The 20,422-nt window shown below is 36.3% G+C and overlaps 1 protein-coding gene across 4 annotated transcripts in view; it reads right to left on the minus strand.

Moving 5' to 3' along the window:
• Positions 1 to 2,245: 2,245 nt before the first annotated feature.
• The window catches only part of LOC131157557 (formamidopyrimidine-DNA glycosylase), a 35,818-nt gene continuing 17,641 nt past the window's right edge, over positions 2,246 to 20,422 (minus strand). For 2 of the 4 annotated variants that reach the window (XM_058111798.1, XM_058111800.1), the window contains 5 exons: positions 7,889 to 7,939; positions 4,522 to 4,599; positions 4,166 to 4,268; positions 3,123 to 3,157; positions 2,246 to 3,045 (listed from right to left, as the gene is read on the minus strand). In XM_058111798.1, coding sequence (XP_057967781.1) covers positions 2,527 to 3,045; positions 3,123 to 3,157; positions 4,166 to 4,268; positions 4,522 to 4,599; positions 7,889 to 7,939 — 786 coding nt within the window. In that variant the 3' untranslated portion in view covers positions 2,246 to 2,526. Of the gene's footprint in view, positions 3,046 to 3,122; positions 3,158 to 4,165; positions 4,269 to 4,323; positions 4,424 to 4,521; positions 4,600 to 7,888; positions 7,940 to 20,422 lie in introns of all 4 variants that reach the window. The other 2 variants (XM_058111802.1, XM_058111799.1) reach the window with 2 other exon arrangements.

Genomic DNA, 20,422 nt, shown 5'->3' on the forward strand with positions numbered 1-20,422 from the left:
AGATAGTGGAAATCCTCAAGTGGTTGTCTTGAGGTAAGGATGTAAGCGGGTATAGTTGAACCTTGTAAATCACAGTGTCATTCTCTCTATCCCTACACTCCTTATATTTTCGCACGTGCATGTTTATATTTATATCATTGTGATTATTGTACATGCTTTAAATTTTTGCTTTGATATTGATTGGGAATGAGCTAAATAGTCGTTAAATTTTTAAATTTCCAATTCATCCCCCCCCCCCCCTCCTTCTCAGGATGACACCAATCCTAACATATGATTCCTCTTTTACTTACATTTCGATTCTTGACTATTACTGTAGGATTAAATCCTAATTCTAAAAATTATAGCATTTATTATAATATGATAATTATTATAATACAATATAATATATATTACATAAATTTAAAAAATAATACTAATATTATGATATCATTATTGATATTTAAAATATATTATTATATATTTTAATATAAATATTAAACCATCATTATTAATATTTTTTATCATATATAAAAATTAATAGAACAATATTAGTTGTTAAAATATTACAATATATTTATAATATGAACATTGATTTATTATATTATTTTTATAATATTAAAAACAAAATAAAATGAAATAAAATATTTATTATTATCATCAATTTTAAATATATAATAATAAAATTCGCACATATTATATATATATATATATATGTATTTATATTATAATGTAATCATAAAATATATATTATATAAATATAAAAAATAATATTAATAGAATATAATATGTGTTGTGTAAATTTAAAAAATAATATTAATCTTATGACATCATTAAATATAAATATGTAATATATAAAACATTTTAATCATTATTTTTAATATTTACATTATATATAATAATATTATAATACATAAAAAGTAATAAAGTAGTATTTAAATTATTAAGGACTATGATGTAATTGTGGTATGATTATTTATTTATTATATTATTACGTAGAACCTTGTAATAAGAAAAAATTAATATTATTAATATATAAAAGAATAAAATACTATTATATAATAAAATATAATGTTATGGTGGTTGTTTTATTAAATAATAAAACATATTATACTGTTATAATATATGAGATTTTTATTTACATTTAACAAATTATATATTAAAATATAATACTTATAAAATATAATATTAATAACATATTTAAAATAAAATAATAATAATAATAATAATAATAATAATAATAATAATATGATAAAATATAATATGCAGATTAAGTACATGATTATCAAAATTACTTTGCTGTAAAAAATTATTTATCATATAGCTTAATAAAATAATATTATATAATAATTATATTTATAATATTATTATTTTATATTATATTAATTAACCAAACTCATTTCCGATTCCTATACTATATATGCCAAACACTATAATACAATTTTGATTTCAATTGTATGTAGAACCAAAAAGAATCTGACATACCATTTCTAATTTCAGTAAATTTTGATTTCAATAGTGAATCAAAAGTTATCCAAGTGATAAGTGCAATAAGCACTTACTGTAAGTGGTCCATTTGACTATGTTAACAAAGAATAAAGATAAGGCTCAAGAGTAAGAACAAAGGTCGCAACTAAAGAACGATGGTTTTGGGCAGCAATATTTTATTTTATTTTATTTTATTCGATTTAGGCTCTAAAGATTTGTTGAACATTAGATGCTCAACAAGAGAACTCATTTCACATCACAAATCGTAACTGCTTTTATTTTAACTTAAAATTTTAGTTCAAAGCTTTTCAGACGGGGAGCTCCTTGGTGAAGTAGGAGTGAGTATCTTTGATGCCGCAACTGAGCGTAAAATTTTAGACTGAAATTTAAAATTTTGCAGATTTGTGCATAGACACAATTTGAAAATTGTTTATTTGAAATTGATTTTGTTCTGATGTCAGGAGAATATAAAATCATTTTTCCCCAAAATATTAATATTATTTTTATACCAGAACAAATAGAATAATAAAAAGAATGATATTTACAATGAATGGAAAATGAGAAAACCTCTCCCTAGGTTCCAATATATATTATTCTAACTCAAATTTGTAGTCGAGCATATAAAATCACATTCTGGATCCCTACCCTTTCTTGTTTTATTCATTCTCTTTTACTAACAGTTGGGGACTGTTTTCCCCTTCAAACCATTGTTACTATGCCAAAAGAGGTAGGCCAATTAGAACAAGTGGGCTGGTGGGTAAGGCGTTTTAATACTTGGAAATGATAATAAAGGACTTCAGGAATACCATTAGCATAGCATCTTTAAAGATGATCCTCAAAAGTACTTAAGAGGGGTGCTTCCAGTCAGTTGCACAAATACTGCTACAAATCATGCTTGACCACTGGAACAGGAAAAAAGACAGCCAATGACAAAACTGGGATTCGCTCTGTTGAATTCCACAACAAAAAGAGAGGATGTAACATGGCTACACCAGCGGAAAACTTGCGATATTCTCTCCTTCCGGGATTTGGATGAAGAGTTAAGGTGCAGTATTACAAAGCCTACTTCTTCCTCTTGACCCGCCTTGCTGCTTGACTGGTTTCCACATTTTTCCTGGATGTTTTTTCCATCTTACTCTCTTTCATTTTAGCCACCTTCCTTGTTGTCTCCTTTTGATCATCACTGTTGCCATCATCATCGCCATCATCCTCATCATTGTCTCTACCTTTAGATTTCTTTGGAGGAGGTTTCCTACCTCCACCTCTAGTTGCATTTTTCACCTTGCTTATCTTCTTTTGATCATTGTCATTGTCATCAACATCGTCATCCTCATCACCAGCGTCGCCATCCTTGGCCTTTCTTTTTGCAGGAGGTTTCTTTCCCTTGCCTCTAGTTGTATTTTGCCTTTTCTTCGATTTGGCTCCTGCTGTAATTTCTTCTTCCTCATCTCCAGGTTCATCAACAGCATCCTCCCCTTCCACATCTTTGTCTTTCTTAGAAGCCTGTTTTCTCGATTTACCAGATGATTTTGCAGCTTGTGTTCCACTTAGCTTTTGTAACTCTGGTACATACGCTGTGGTCTACAAACAAAGAAAACGCCATAATAGAAGCAAGCAGATCAATGAGGAAAATATAGAAGCCATTTTTAGAGAGCTACCCTGCCACGAGCACTGATAAATTCAATCTTCTTTCCTGCAAATAACATTAAAGTTTGTCATTGTTTTTATGCGGAGCAACTGGCAGCACATTCAAAAAAAAAAATTCACACACAAAAACGCTTGCAAGCATGTGTGAAATACATGGTCTAAGTGTGCACAAAGTCTGGCAATAGAAAGTGGAACATATGAAAGACAAATGCATGAGTGAGTTTATACAGGTATGAGGGGGTGTGCATGTGCACATGCGCACACGAGAGAGAGAGAGAGAGAGAGAGAGAGAGACTTAAGGAATGCAATTGCTGGTAAAAGTAGGAAGGGAAAACAAGTTGCTCTCTTTTTGACAAATGTTAGGGCATAAATTTGCAGCCTTTCCAGTTTGTTTATTTATTTATTTTTTTGGCTGTTTTCCCCAGCAGAAAGGGGGAGTCGGAGGGGGATGGCGAGGGACAGGGGGAGGGGGACGCGGCTTGGAAGCTGATATTAAGTGTTCATAACAAAGAAGAGATGGCTAATAGTATTGACAAGCTTTGCATGCCTCCAGTTCACATTAGTTACAGGACATCATCAAACTGGCACACAGGGATCCACTGCAGGACCATTCAAAACAATAGAACATATACAAGGGAAAAAAAATAATAATAACTAAAAAAGTTATGTTGGCAAAGAGTAGATGAAAAGGCTTCCAAATACATGGAAAAGGCTAAAAGAAATATTACTGAATGGATGCCTAGTTAAATGGCCTCAAAAATGAAAGCATCACAACAGTGAGAAGATTTTTCCTAGTTTGAAAAAGGAAACATCTAGGCGTAAGCAACAATCTGCTAGACACCATGCAACTTTCCTAGGTTCATTGTCATCAAAGAGGAGTCATTGGTATCTAATTAAACATTAAAATGATAGAATATCACATTGATGGGCATGAAAAAATGCACGATGCTGCCATGCCTAATGCAGTAGTCTCAAATTTTGGAAGTTGACAGGTAATATTAATTTGAAAGAGATAAAACCCAAAACTGTTATCACATAAAGGAAGGAGCCAGACCATCGACAAAAGCCTTGCCAGGCTTCTTTTCCCGGGAATGGAAAATCCAATTACTAGGATACTGACTACTATCGGCCCCAACTTCAATTGATTTTTCAATAACCTGTAAAACCAATTTCTCTTGTCAAAAATGATCACACAAATTAATAATGTCTTACCATTAACTTGTCCAGGCTTTTTTCCCCACCGGAAATGAAACAACCATTCAAGAGGAAAGTAGCTACAGTCAGCATCAACTTCAACCGCATAGCAAATAACCTACAAATATCTTACAAACTAACTATAAAGAATGTGCCTCACAAAATAAATTTCTAAACTTGCAAGTAGACAGGCCTGACAGAAACACAATTGCCTACCTCTTTGATGCTCTTGTGTAACGCTATGCAGTTTTCCTGGGACAGGCTGGCAGCAATTTGCAGTGGATGAATTTTCGCCTAAAAGCAAGTAACTTGAAAAAATAAACAATTATCCAAATATAGAAACAAAAACCCTTAAATGTTTAAATGGGTGGTTTGGCATATACTTGGCGATGTTTACATTTGACCCATTTCTTTAGACATGAAAAAGATTTCCCCTACCAAATACTATGGTAAGGACATTAGGTATAGGTAATTTTTTGAATTACAAATCATAATCAACAATTAAGTTGAGTGACTACTGATTGCCATCCACCCTACTATCTCAGTCAACAAAAATTAAAATATCAATGAAATCCCCTCTTCAAACCCTTCCTACCATAGTTCACCGAACACTTCAAATTATCTAATTCTCTCTGACCCTTCTTCTCCTGGGATTTGTCACCATCAAGCCTGACTTCATTACCTCCTTGATTTAATAACCACAGGCCCAAGTTATCCACAGCCTCTGAGTATCTATGTCCTTCCCAAGAACTTCATCTTGAACAGTGGTAGGCAGAATACCATCCACCTTTTTATCAACTCTTTGAACCTCATCTTCAAACAGATTAATACCTTCTAAACCATATAAAGGAGGAGGTGGCACGTAAGATAGATCCCTGAGACAATCAACAGAAGAATCAGAGAAATATTCACATTGATCCCGAATATGGTCCAAAGTAGACCTTTTTCACATTCAAACTCACTACACCCTTTGATATCATCATCCGACACAGCTCCCTATCTCTTACTTTCTTTCCTCAACTTAGCCCTTACAATTATTGGCTCTTCCACTATGCTTAAAACACCTTTGGAGTCCCTATTTATAATTTTATGTATTTTCTCACTAGATAATTCTCGCTTTTCTTCATTAAACTTCCTCCCTTCAAGACCCATCTGTATATTCGTTCGACGAGCATACACCTTATCACTCCTTGTATTTTCTGAATAGACTCCCTTTCCAGCTTGATTTCCCACCAAATCAGAGATGAAATCCTAATTGTCGAACTCACAAGAAATAATATTTCTTTGAGCCAGACTCCCCCCAACATTCCTTAAGGTCCCCCATAATGCCATTTTCATCCAGCCAAGGAGAAACATCAAACTTCTCAGGTCTTTCTCCTCCTTCTGGCTTCAGCATTTTACTGGTATCAAAACTTCCCTCACATGACCATCTAAGCTCTTATTTGAAGAAGAGCACAAAGCCGGAACACCTTGTATTTCATTCGAGGAAGGACGCCGTTTGACATGTTGCTGCTCAGAAGGACGATGAGCCCCCGCATCATCCCAAATTGTAGGCAAAGAAATTCCTTTATCTTCAGGGGCCTGTAGAGACTCTCAGACTTTCCCAGACAAATGCCCCATCTGCTCTTCTTGGGCTTTTCCAGATGAGTGGCCCGTCTGCTTCTCACTGCCCAAGCCTATTTTTAAATCAAAAGCCTGCTTTTGGACCTTCTTGACCAAAAAGCCCATCAAAAGAGTTTCATAGACTCTTATTATTTTCAGAAAGCCGGCCCAAATCAATTGCAATAGACAATAGGCCAGGCTCAGCCCTGCCCCTGCCATTGTCTTCCTGTTGTCCACATGAGAAACCCTGACTGCTCAGCCAACACCATCGCCCTCAACTCCATCGATTGTGCTTGAGACTCTACCTCAAGTGACCTTCCCCCACAGCGAGCACAAACCCTTTCCTGCAAATTCGTAGAGATCGAATGACCTTCACCATCACCTACACTTCCAGTAATGACCTGATATCAAGAGCTGCTTCCTTAGGACTTCTTACTATCTGCTCTGTTCAAGCCTGACTGACATGAACTCTCCAAAGTATTGAAGGCTTCCTCAATCGAGACCACCCTTTCCCCTTCAGCCCCTCAGGAACAAAAATGGAGTACTTCTTACCCCCCATCCATGTCTTAATTCCATAAAATTCCCTGCCCTAGTTACATGAATCCCCATCCAATAATTGACATGACCAACCCTAAGCCTTTGAAATCCCTTGCCCACCTTACCAGCAAGAGCCGAGAATCCCTGTGAAAACCACAAGGCAGCTCCCAACAAGAGACAAACCCACCAATTGCACTTTCGGTTCTTCTCAAGAATGAACAAAGCTCTGACCTTCCCTACCTTATCCAGCCTCAAATCAAAGGATTTCCTGAACCTTATCCCCAAACCTAATATAACCAAATTCTGTAGCAGCTAAGAATCTGAAAATTAAGTTATCTTCCCAATATTTCCATAGTTCATCCCCAAACACCCCCACTCTCCTGATCCAAGCACGCCAACTTAGCCAAATAATCAACTTTGTTTCCAGTGCTTGTACTATTTGGCATAACAGATTAACAGGCTTTAGAATCTGGTGGACATTAACATAACCAGACACATGCATACATCTAAAAAATCATGCACTTGCAACCAAATGGTAAGATTAGTGTTTTATTCCCCTTTCACCAAAGAGCCCATAACCTGAAAGCCTTCAATTCAATCAGTTTTTTATATATAATTTATATTGCTGTATTTTGATTCTAAATAAGCTCTTGAGCTCATTACCATCTCATTTTTTAGCAAAACCTTTTTCCTTCCCCTAGAGCATGTCTTCCTGTTTGTTGAACCCTTCCCTTAATGGTTGGGGGTACTCCAAAGAGAACAACAAAATTCACAGAATGATTACTAGAAACATAGGTTTTTTTACAACTTAAATAATATATGACTGCAAGTTGGTTGTTGGATGAAACTATATACCCACAAATTAGTGTTCCCCCAAACTGAACTGACACAACGTTGTTTTTTATGGTACTATGGATAATGATGAGAAATCATTCCTCTTCAACTGTTACTTTGATACATGTAATGCCTCCATCTCATAAGTTTCAATGCCCTCACATGATGGAGAGAAAATATATATACATCAATAACTAAATACATCAAAAGCACATTGAATTTTTATTATTAAACTTTCCATTCAATTGAGTGTCAAATCACCAAAACTCCAAATTCAAAAAAATTTCCCTTAAACCTTCAACTCAATTTTCTTATGAGAAAAACTTAAAAATTACCAAAGGGCATACTGAAACTAACAGAGCATCACTCATCTTTCTCCAAGTTACACAAATGAAGGAGAATAGAAAAGAAATATGCATAGAGATCTTGATGAGCATCTACCAAAGATCATCTGAATGTTTTCCAAAATCAAATTAGAGGGAAAATGCAAGGAAAATCATTGTTGAACTCCTGAATGAATTTTTTAAGAATTTTCTGACGAGCTCTAAACAAACATCAATTTCAACCCTTAAATAAGATATGGAAGTCAGAAAAGATAAAATATACTGACTTGGTATAGTACTTCATCTGCAATCCAATTTCCAATGCCCGCAACACAATGCTGCAAAATGAAAACCACTTAATGCTGAAAATATTAACAGAGAAAGTTTAACATGTGACAAAAAATTGCATCGTAAACTGAACACTTATTTCCAATCAATATAACTGCCACACAGAGGTCAGGGTATGGTGTCCAGAAAACACTACTACCAAGAAAAGTACAAATTCTTATAAACATTCCAATACACATTACACCTTCATCCCAAAACCTTAAATCTAAAGATTCAAAATTTCAACTAAATACTTTTCATATGACATACACTATTATCAGTTAAAATGGAGTATTGTCATGTTATAACTGTCTTTGAATCCTTGCTTCTTACCAAGGAAAATATCTTTAAGTTTAGAAACATAACATCTTCTCTTAAATATACAAATGCCATTACATCTTTTTCAATTCTGCATGCATACAAGCATCATAGCATAGCGAATTGTAGAGCATGCAGCATCACAATGCCTATTCCTGTTCATTTCACTTTGTAGGCAACATTATATCGTACTCACAAGGAAATACTTTATCATTAACATAACACTTATTAGTTTTGCATATATGAATGCACACAGCCATTTCAAATTATTACCTATGCTTTTAACAAGGAGAAGACATTTGAAGAAGAAATAAATTAAAATCACCAAATTAGCCCATTAGGAATACATCCATCATGATTTCAATGATAAAGTAGGACACAGTTTCATGTTAGAGATCATCACAAAAATAAAATTAACCAAACAATATAATCCTCACTCCACAAATGACCTATAACAATAATGATGATGATGATGATGATGATGATAATTTATCTTTACTCACACTTATACACTCATTATCCTCTTCAAACCCTAATTATGCAAGCATTTTGCTTCGTTCAAGTAGGGTAAGTTTATCTTATTCACAATCTCTCTTTCCTGATCACGTCTTTAGTTTTCATAAGATGTACTCCTCAATGAAGTAAGTTGTAAATTTATTTAAGGTTACGTTTGGTTCGCAGAATGCCTATTCCTGGGAATAGATTAGTTTTAGTAGGTTAGTTCCTATTAGTTATACAAGAATTTATGTTATTACTATCAAGCAAATAATAATGTAAAATATTTTATGAGTCCATAATAAGGAATAGACAAGGAATAACTATTCCCAAATTTCGTCATGGGGATGTCTATTCCTTTCTTATTACATGCTAAATGAAATAATTAGAAATATGCAAGAAATTACTATTCCTTTGATTCCCAAAATTTAAACTATGTCCAGTCTTATTCTAATGAATAGCTATTCTGCCGAACTCAATGAGCCATAAATTTCCAAGAACTAGTTCAGGGTTTGGTATGTGATTGTTTGTGGCAGCTTTGAACTAAAAGCAATTTAAAAATATATGTATGTAACATGACTTCTAGGATAGAACTAATAATTATAAAGGTATCTTTGTTATAACTTTGGAGAAAATTTTGACTACCAATTTTTTTTCATGATGTAATTTAGATTGAAAAAAAATTCTCATCTTGTGATTTACTAACCAAATTTAATTTTGTAAAAACTATACTAAACAGCTGATATATAGCTGAGCGTAGCCGATAAAGGTATTATTTGGTGTATAATTTATTTTTTTCTTTATTTAAAAAATCGAAGGTGGGATTCAGGCTTGGAAATGCGGTTTCTAAGAACATCCCTTCAACAGGTAAACGGTTAGGGGAGTTCCCCTTAGAATCTTAACTCCTTACAGCATCGGGTCATTAAGAGCAAGTATGGAACTCATAGGGATTGGTGAGACATCTCATACCAGGGTAATGGCAATGTTACCCATGCGGACCTTTGGGTGATGGGCCCTAGGTAGCTTGTCATTTCTTTCCTCTCATTCCTCTTAAAGTGTGTAATAGTGCCAAAGTTCGTTTCTAGGAGGATATTTTGGTGGGTGAGATTTTGTTGGAAACGTTGGAGCCTCATTTGTTCAAACTTTCTCCCATTCACAATGCACCAATTTCAGCTTTCTATTTTTCAAAGAGGAGCTCTAATCTTGGAACCTTTATTTAGGAGTCTCAATGAAAGAGAGTTGACGAGCTCACTAGCTTGCTAGGAAATTTGGATTCTTATATTCCTACTACGAGGGGGGATGCTAGACTTTGGATTAGGGATTATTCATGGTCCCTCTCTTTAAATCCATTTCTCACTCATCTCACAAAATCCCCAAATTCTAGCCTTTTCCATTTGGATAGAGCAGTGTGGGAAGCAAAAGTCCCTTTTAAGATCCAGGCTTTCATTTGAACTTTGGTTCTCAATAACTACTTAAGCATCCAAAAGGACTTGAAGGAAAATGGAGTATCCCCAGCACTTGCAGTGAAAGAAGCTCCCAACCTTTTTCGATGTACCCCAGAACTTTCTGTTTTTTTCTGTTACGCTACAAGTAGTCAAAAAATAAAATAAAATAAAATTTGCAGGTTTTGGGATTAGTTCAGTTGTTGGAGGTTAGCTTTTATTCTAAAGCTATTTTTTTTTTCCATCATTAATCTTCTTATGTTTCTACCCCATCTCAAGTTGCTGATAAGTCAAATTGCTGCTTAGCCTTTTCTTGTTTTTGGATCAAATAAGACTATAATCAAAGCCAAGAAACAGAGCGCGTGATAGAGGACAAGGAGTCATCCCCAAAGAACAAAATTACATAAAAACTATAATACACTGAAAGAACAGAAAAAAACAAAATGAATATCAATTACAAGAGTGCTGCTCTCCATGTCATGAGGTCGGATCACAGTAATCCCCAAAAAATAAAAGAGTGCACCCAAAAGGAAGCAAGGAAATTCACTCCATCCCATAATAGTCGTGAGCAGGTTGAGTGACCTTTAAAAGTCTTAGTATTCCTCTCAATCCACAGGGTCAAAAGATGGGGAGAACAGATGCACGCCAACAAGTCTAGCAATTTTATTCTTTCTAAAACCCCTGAAGTTAACCAATAAAAAGTTTTGCACCTTTCCTGGAGCCACCCACTCTTCCCTCAATTTTTTTTTTTAAAAAAAAAAAAAAAAGGCATTCCAAAGATCCAATGCCAAGCTGCAACGCACGAAAAGATGGGCATTCATTTCATTGCTTTCAAAACACATGGAGCACACATCAAGATTGAGAGCTTTATGCAGCCTTATCCTCTGAAGCAAATCATGCATGTTCATCCTTTCTAGAATCACAATCCAAACAAAAGCCCAAATCATCCCAGGCACCTTAGCCCTCCAAAGAATATGGTTCCAAGGGAAAAAGTTAGGGGAGGGGGGTTTTAAAAGTCGAGGGGAGAAAGGATTTAGAAGTGAATATACTCAACGAATCACCCTCCCCCACACTCATGTCCTCATAAATGGAAGGAACACAATGGTCCAACAAAGAAAGAAGGATAATGAGCTCATCATCTTCTCTTACATTTGAGATTCCTAAAGAAAATAAAAACGTCAAGAACCCCCCTCAAAACAAATGAAGGAACTAATGAGAGCGTTATATAGCAACGAAAGAAAGCTTAAATAAACAAGGAACCTCCAACTCCAAGAAGATTCCCCACCCACACATCTTCCTAGAAACAAACTTTTTTCTTGTTACATGCTTTGAACTAGATAAGAGGAAAGAATTGACAAGCAACCTGAGACACATGAGAGATGATGCCATTGCCTCTCACCTCTTACCTGTTCCAGTTGACCTCATGCTTGCTCTTAATCACGTTATGCCATAGGAAGTAAACTTCCAAAGCCACTAGCCTATAAAGGAGATGTCTTTGGGTACCACATTCTTGATGCTTAGACCCCCCTCAGACTTAGGTCTAGTAACCACTTTCCAACTAGCTAGATGATCTCTATTACTCTCTCTACAACCCGACCAAAGAAAATCATGAATCAACCTCTCTAGATTTGGCTACTATCAAGGGAATCCTAAACAAGTAGAGGTTATTAAATAGGGATGTCAAAGAATGAGGCAGTAATGGGAGTGGCTCGACTCCTAAGAGGGAAACATGGCCTTTTCCAACTCTCCAATCTCCTAGCCACCTTTTTTAGCACATGGCCCCCAAAGGCTTCAAATTTTGGGTTCCCTTCCAAAGGAAGGCAAAGATAGGATAGACTCAAGGGAGTCACAAACTGAAGCAATATGAAATCCTGAAGAATCCTCTACCCCATATTGATGCTTGCTACCCCTTTTTGGATAGATTAATTTTATAACACGAAATCTACAAACATTTTGACCAACAAAATGGCTTTTCAAAATTTTGCAAATTTGTTCACAAGGAATAGGGTGTCATGCATCAGCAAACTAGAGGCATGAGATCTCCACTTCCTCCCTCCCCACATGCAAGCCTCCAACTACCCCACTACCATGAACATGGAGAAACACCCTAGTGTCAACAATTAGGGTGATTAAGAATGGGGAGAGTGGGTCCACTTGTCAAAGACCCTTGGAGGCCCAAAACCACTCTCTAGGTTGGCCATTGACAATAATAGACAAATGGGTCGAACTAAGGCACCCCTCAATCCACTTTCTCCACAAGTCTCCAAAGCCTTCTTTACCTAACACCTTATCTAAAAAGCCCTAGTTGACTTGTCATAGGCTTTCTCAAAATCTACTTTAAAGAGACCCCTTTCTGCCCTTCCTCTTCACATCCTCTGCCACCTCATTAGCAACTACTAGCACAGCATCTAGGATTTTTCTACCATGTATAATGCACACCGCACCATGGAAATAATGTCCCTATTGAACAAAAGACCTAACACAACAATAGGTCTCTCCCTATATTTATAATATGTATTTATAATATATATAAAGTACATTCTAATGACCATAATACCCTTCACTAACTCTCGCTTATTAACATAACACAAACACGCTAATAATGCTAAGACTAAAATAACCATTAGCACTCCCCCTTCAAGCTGGAGCATAGATATCATATGCTCCTAGCTTGTCACATATGAATTTGACACAAACACAGACCACACCCCCCCCCCCCAAAAAAAAAAAAAAAAAACAAAAACAAAAACTTTGGTAAACAAATCAGCAAGTTGCACATCGAACTTCACATAAGTGGTTGCAATGAGCTTCCAAACAAGTTTCTCCCAAACAAAGTGGCAATCAACTTCAATGTGTTTTGTCCGGCATGGACGACTGGGTTTGGGACAATGACGAGCAGCTTAATTATCACACATCAACTCTATAGACCAAGGATGTGGAAAACCCAGTTCTTCCACTTGTTTTCCAACCAAATCAGCTCACGTGTAGGTTGAGCCATTCTCCTTTACTCTGACATAACACTTGATTTGGCCACTATAGTTTATGTTGAGATTTTGATTAAAATAAAGGACCTAACTTGAAGATAGGTTTCTCCCTCTATTTATAACACAAATTAAATACATTCTAATGACAATAATACACCTACTAACTCTCACTAATTAACATATTAACACACTTAATAATAATAATACTGAAAGATATAAATAACCTCTAACACTCCCCCTCAAGCTAGAGCATTAATGTCATATGCTCCTAGCTTGTTACAAATAAATTTAACAACATCACTCCCCAGTGCTTTGGCAAACAAATCAGCAAGCTATGTATCAAACTTCACATAAACAGTAGTAATGAGCTTCTACACAAGTTTCTCCCGAACAAAGTGGCAATCAACTTCAACCTGCTTTGTCCACTCATGAAAGATTGGGTTGGAGGCAATATGATGAGCAGCTTGATTGTCACACATCAACTTCTAGGCTAAGAATGCAAAATACCCAATTCTTCCAACATATTCTTCAACCAAACAAGTTCAGAAGTAGAATGAGCCATAACTCTATATTCTGATTCAGCACATGACCTGGCCACCATAGTTTGTTTCTTACTCTTCCAAGAAACCAAATTACCACCAACCAAGATACAATACTCGGTTGTGGATCTCCGATTGGAAGGTGACCTAGTCCAATCTGCATTTGTATATCCATGAATAGAAATGTAACCCTGATCACGATATAAACGATATCACCCGAATGCACCTATGAGATATCTCAAGATGCGAATTACTGCATCCCAATGACTCGTCCTCAGAGAATCTAGAAATTGGCTCACAACACTTGTTGCAAAAGATATATCCGGTCGAGTGACTATGAGATAACAAGTATCTAACATTGTCCAGGATAAGGTAGCAAATCACCCATATCCAACACTAACTTGCTATTAGGATCCATGGGTGTATCAACTGGTTTAGATCCCAACAATCCAATTTCATCCCACAAATCAAGAACATACTTCCTCTGTAACAAAACAGTTCCCATACAGGATCTACATACTTCTATACCCAAGAAGTATTTTAGTGGTCCCAATCTTTGGCTCGAAACCTAGCCTATAGGAAAAAGTTTGAGACTTTGAATACCCAGAATGGGCTAAGGCTTCCAAAATAGATTTAGGAAGGGTAGTAGATGATAGAGCAATAACAAAATAATAAGAGGGTGAAAAGAAGTCATAACATAGTTGAAAATGTGATGTTGAGCACATGTGCGTTCACCTTTCCAAACAGCAATGGGAGGATTATCATCATGGGGAATATGAACATCGGACGAGGAAACCAAAGGCATGGTAGTAGAAGCTAAAGGGGACTCTCTTCCTTGGAGCCATTATCATGAATACACCTGCAAATTAGGATGATCAAGACAAGGAGAAGGACTCAAACTACATGAAGACTCAGATGGTTGGTTAGGCAAGGACAACAAAGGAGAATCTAGAAGATTAGGCAAAGGAAGAGACTCATTGAGCTCAGAAGCACTTAGGGACTGGGTGCAGTAAGGTGTAAACTCAAAGAAGGTAACATTGTCAGAAACAAAGAAGCGATGCAGCACATGACTATAACAACAATATCCCTTTTGAGTATATGAGTAGCCTAGAAAAACACATTTTATAGCACGAAGATCCAACTAATCCACCCTAGGAGTTAGTTGATGAACAAAGGATACACGCCCAAATATATAAGGAGGGAAAGAGAATAAAGATGAATTAGGAAAGAGAATGGAGTAGGGAATTTTACCACTAAAAGTGAGGATGGCATCCTGCTGATCAGATAACAAGCAATAAGTACAACATCACTCCAAAACACTTAAGGTACATCATTTGATAAAGTAAGGTGCGATTGATTTCAAGAATATGTCTATTTTTCCTTTCTACAACCCCATTTTGTTGCGGAGTGTGGGCACAATATGATTGATGGACAATACGAAACTGATTCATATAAGTAGTGAATTGTGCACTGAAATACTCTTTAGCATTATCACTTTGAAGTATTCAAAATGGCAAACCAAATTGAATCTTTATTTCATAATAGAAGGCACAAAATACATGAAATAACTCAAAACAATTTATTAAATATAACCAAGTCATTCTTGAATAATCATCTACAAAGGTTACAAAGTACCGAAAACCCAACTTGGACACAAATCTACTAGGACTTGAAACATCATAATGACCTAACATAAAAGGGCTTGCAGCCCATTTATTGACTAGGGAAGCGAAAGGGACACAATGGTGTTTTCCAAATTGACAAGACTCACAATCAATACTAGACACAAAACTCAAAGTAGGAATAGGAAATTTTAACTTTTCCAATGAAGGATGACCAAGGCAACAATGAATTTGGAAAGGTTTGGCAGCAGCGGTGCAGGTGATAGAAGGAGATAGCAGCTCAAAGTGATAAGAGTCCACAAGCTTCACGCCCTCCACCAATCGTCTTCCTTGACTTCAAATCCAGCATAACCATAGAATCAAGGAAGAAAGTCACTGAACAATTCATGGATTTAGTAATCTTGCTAACAGACATAAGATTGAAAGGAAATTTGGGAATATACAAAACCGAAGGAAGAAAAATAGCAGAAGTGGGATTTACAATCCCAATTTCCTTGATTGTAGTGGTGGATCCATCAGCAAGAGTAACACAAGGTAAATTTGCATTATATTGAAGAGTGGAGAAGAAGCTAGGTATACCTGTGATATGATCAGTGATAATGGAGTCTATGACCCAAGGGCTACGACAAAAAGTACTAGATGACAGGCATACTGTGGGATTACCAATTTGGGCAATAAATGCAATGGATAGAGAAGCTTGTTGTGACGCTTGATACTACTAGAACTTGAAATAATCTTCCCCTGACATGGATACAGTATGTTCTCCCCCCCCCCCCCCCCACTCGGCCCTTAAGCTAAAGAGTCGATGGTGGCTGCATTGGCAAAACACATGAAGGTCTACTATAAAGATCCCAACACTACTCAATAGTATGATTACTTTGTCCACAATGAGTGCACTTGCAAGGAGTACCTCTACCTCGTCCGTTGCTACCACCACGACCACTTGAACCACCTCAATAACTTTTGCAGATATTTGGTAAAGAACTAGAATCACTTTATGTAGCAAATGCTGTCCTCTCAGAGCCAGATGCAAGAGCAGAAGAATGTGTGCTAAAGGAAGCTCAAAGGACACGAGAATAGACATTAGAAAATGATGGCAACTCAACACTGCTAAGTATCTAGGACCAAACTACCTCAAACTCAGGTCTCAAACCAGCTAGAATATGAAGGACTATCATCTGCTCCCTTTACCTCTGCATCTCACGAACATAGGCAGCTATAGGTTGCACAATGTTAAGCTCCTCATGAATACGCTTCATCTCTCCAAAATAATTTGCACTACTCCTACCTCCTTGTTATAACTAAAAGTACTCTTGAAATGAATCATATATAATGTTACTTGAGTATAGAAGCTTGACATAATCCTAAATCTCCTTGCATGTATCTAGATGCATACACATCTGTGCAATCTGTGGCTCCATTGAATTCCATAAGAGGGAAACAATCAAGGCATCTTCTTGAACTCATACTTATTTTCTTTTCTCATCAGAACGATCACATTGGATTAAGTGGTGATTTTCCTAATCCTGCTAAATAAACTTTAACAGCTTTAAACCAATGAACATAGTTCTTTTCATCCAACTTTGGAGTCATTATTTGTGGGAATGATGTAGGAAACAGATTTTTGGGATTCAAAGACTCCATCCCAACACACACAAACCTGCAGCCACACCAACATCAAACAAGAAGAGCAATCAAAACTAGTAAGGACAATCACAAACTATGTGAAACACCGAGACAACCACGAATGAGGTGAACAACTCACCGACGGATATAGCACTACCACAGCCTCACAAATAGACATACGAATACTGTCACTGCTCCAAGAAACTCACAAAGAAGCCTTCACAAACCCCAAACAGAGGTCAACGGAGTATCGCGAGTGTATGGTCAAAAAAAGTTAGATTTTTTAGCAAAAAATAGCGCCAACATCTTGATAATATTGTCTAGAAAAGGAATTGGAACAATGCAGAGAAAGAAAAAAGGAAATAGGTGGCTCTACCGACATTTGGCCGGTGCGTGGCGGCTCATGGGCACTGTTCTAGCGTTGGGGTTTTGTGAGGTTAGGCAGCTTAGGCTTCGAATGATTTTGTGCTTGGGTATATGGTTGGTTTTGTGAAATAATGAGGGGTTTGGGTGGATCTGAGAAGGGCAGCGATGGGAATGGCTTTTCCAGCGACAGCTGAGAAGAATATGATTTATGTTGGATCATGCTCTGATATCATGCTGAGATCTTGATTAAAATGAATGACCTAACTTGAAGATAGATCTCTCCCTCTATTTATAATACAAATAAATACATTCTAATGACAATAATACCCTTACTAACTCTCACTAATTAACATATTAACACAATCATTATAATACTAAAAAACATAAAAATAACCTCTAACAGTTTGTTTCTTACTCTTCCAATAAACCAAATTACCACCAACAAATATACAGTACCAAGTTGTGAATCTTCTATTTGAAGGTGATCCAGCCCAATCTACATCGGTATATCCCTAAATACAATGTTTTCAAAACCAAACCCAACTATCAAGTTCAAATGGTTGAACTAGGAATTGGACCCCTCTCTGGTTTGGTTTGAACATATTTTTTTACAAATATAATACCCAAAAAAAAAATCCCAATTAAAACCAGAGCCAACCCAAATGAACCGAACCGAACCGAACTTGGTTCACTATGTTCTGGGAGATCTGGGACTCAAATCTTTTAATACTCTGTAGATATAGACAAGATTAACTAACAAGAAGCAAGGACAAGCGACGCTCATGGACGAGAGAGACGGAAATGAATACTCAAAACACCAAACAAAAATTTCAAAAACAAATTTTAGAGAGATGAACAGATGTGTGAGAAAACAAAAGAGATGCCATGAATGAACATAACAAATATGCCCATGCTTTAGGAACAAATTTTATATAGTGCCTTCGTCTTGGTAGTTATTTGCAGGTTGTAAAGGAGAATGGGGAGAGTGATGCCTTCTTCTTGGTAGTGTATTGCAAGTTGTAATGGAGAATGTGGAGAGAATCACCAACAAGGTGCAACAACAAAAGAGGATCAAAATCATTTAGTAACCCTACAAAATATCTTGACAAGGTAAATTACCAAATGCCATTGTGTGTGGCAATTATTAAAAAAAAAAAAAAAGTTGAAGGCGTATACAAAAGGGATCGAACCCTCAACCTAAAACAAGGAATGGGAAGGAGTCACCACTGGACCAAAATTTATTTGTGCGTCTAAGTACCTAATATTTCACATGTAACTATAAACATTTCAAATTTCTTAAAATATATATATACACAAACGGTCTGACTGGGCGTTCAACTAAACTAACCAGAAGAACCAAGAATTGGATGGCCTTCCGATTTGCTATCCAGTCCGGTTTTAAAAACATTGCCTAAATATATGCGTGACCCTGATCTTGATATAAGGGACCTCTCCTATGGGGACCTTTGAGATATCACCAAATGCAAATTACTGCAACCAAATGACTTGTCCTTGGAAAATCCAAAAATTCACTCGCAACGCTTGTTGCGAAAGATAAATTCAGTCAACTGACTATAAGATAATTCAACTTTCCAACAAGTCTCTAATATCAACCTGGATCAGGCATCAAATCACCCATACCCGGCACAAACTTGCTGTTAGGATCCATGGGTGAATCAACGGGCTTGGATCCAATAGCACTGTCTCACCCAAAAGATCAAGAACATACTTCCTCAATGACAAAATAGTTTGCATAGGACATCTAGACATTTCTATACCCAAAGTATTTCAATGTCCCAAATCTTTGGTCTGAAACTCAATTTGTAGAAAATGTTTGAAGCCCTAAACATCCTAATCATCATTACCTGTAATTACAATATCATCCGCATACACAATAAGAAGAATCCTACCCAATGAAGTATGAGATAGAACACAAAGTGATCCACTACACGCTGTTGAAGGCCAAACTCAAGTACTACAACACTAAATTGACCAAATCGTGCTCTAGGAGGCTGTTTTAAACCATATAATGCCTTCTTGAGCCAACACATAAAAATTGACTCCTCCTGAGCAACAAACTCAAGTAGTTGCTCCATATAGACTTCCTTCTCAAGATCACCATGCAAGAAGGCATTCTTCACATCAAACTAATGCAGAGGCCAGTGATAAGTGGTGGCTAAGGATATGAACAAACATACTGAGGTAAGTTTCGCAACCGGAAAAAAGTGTCTGAATAATCCAAATCATACACCTAAATAAATCCCTTAGCAACAAGACATGCCTTCAGATGAGCCACAAAACCATTAGGATTGACTTTCACAGTATATACCTAGTGACAACCAACCATAGATTTTTCAAGAGGATGAGATATCAATTCCCAAGTATCATTGTCCTGTAATGCACTCATCTCTTCAAACAATGCATTCCTCCCCCCAAAGTGGGCTAAGGCTTCAAAAACAAATTTACGAAGGTAGTATAGGATAAATTAGTAACAAAACAATAATAGTAGGGTGATTAAAGTCATAGCAAACAAAGTTGCACATAGGATGTTATGTATATGTTTGCTTAACTTTCCAGATAGCAATCGGAGGATCAACATTGTGGGAAATATGATCATCAAATAAGGAATCCAAAGGTGTATAGTAGGGGCTAGAAGGGATTCTCTTCCCTAAAGCCACCATTGTGAATATACTTGCAAATTAAAACAATTGAGACGATGAAAAGACTCAAACTACATGGAGACAAAGGTGGATGACTAGGTCAAGGATAACAAACTAGAATCTGGAAGATTAGGCAGAGGAAAAAACTCATTGAAGTCAGAAGCACTCAAAGGCTAAGAATAGTAAGGTGTAGACTCAATGAAGGTAACATTGGCAGAAACAAAAAACCAATATAGAGTAGGACCATAACAACGACATCCCTTTTGAGTGCACAAGTAGTCCAAAAAGACACATTTTATAGCATAAGGATCCAACTTATCTGCCCCAAGGGTTAGCTGATTAACAAAGAACACACACCCAAATATACAAGGAGGTAAAGAGAACAAAAATGAATTAGGAAGGAGAACACAGTAGGGTATTTTACCACTAAGCAAAAAGGATG

Source organism: Malania oleifera, chromosome 6, assembly GCF_029873635.1.
Source record: "Malania oleifera isolate guangnan ecotype guangnan chromosome 6, ASM2987363v1, whole genome shotgun sequence".
Taxonomy (NCBI): Eukaryota; Viridiplantae; Streptophyta; class Magnoliopsida; order Santalales; family Ximeniaceae; genus Malania; species Malania oleifera.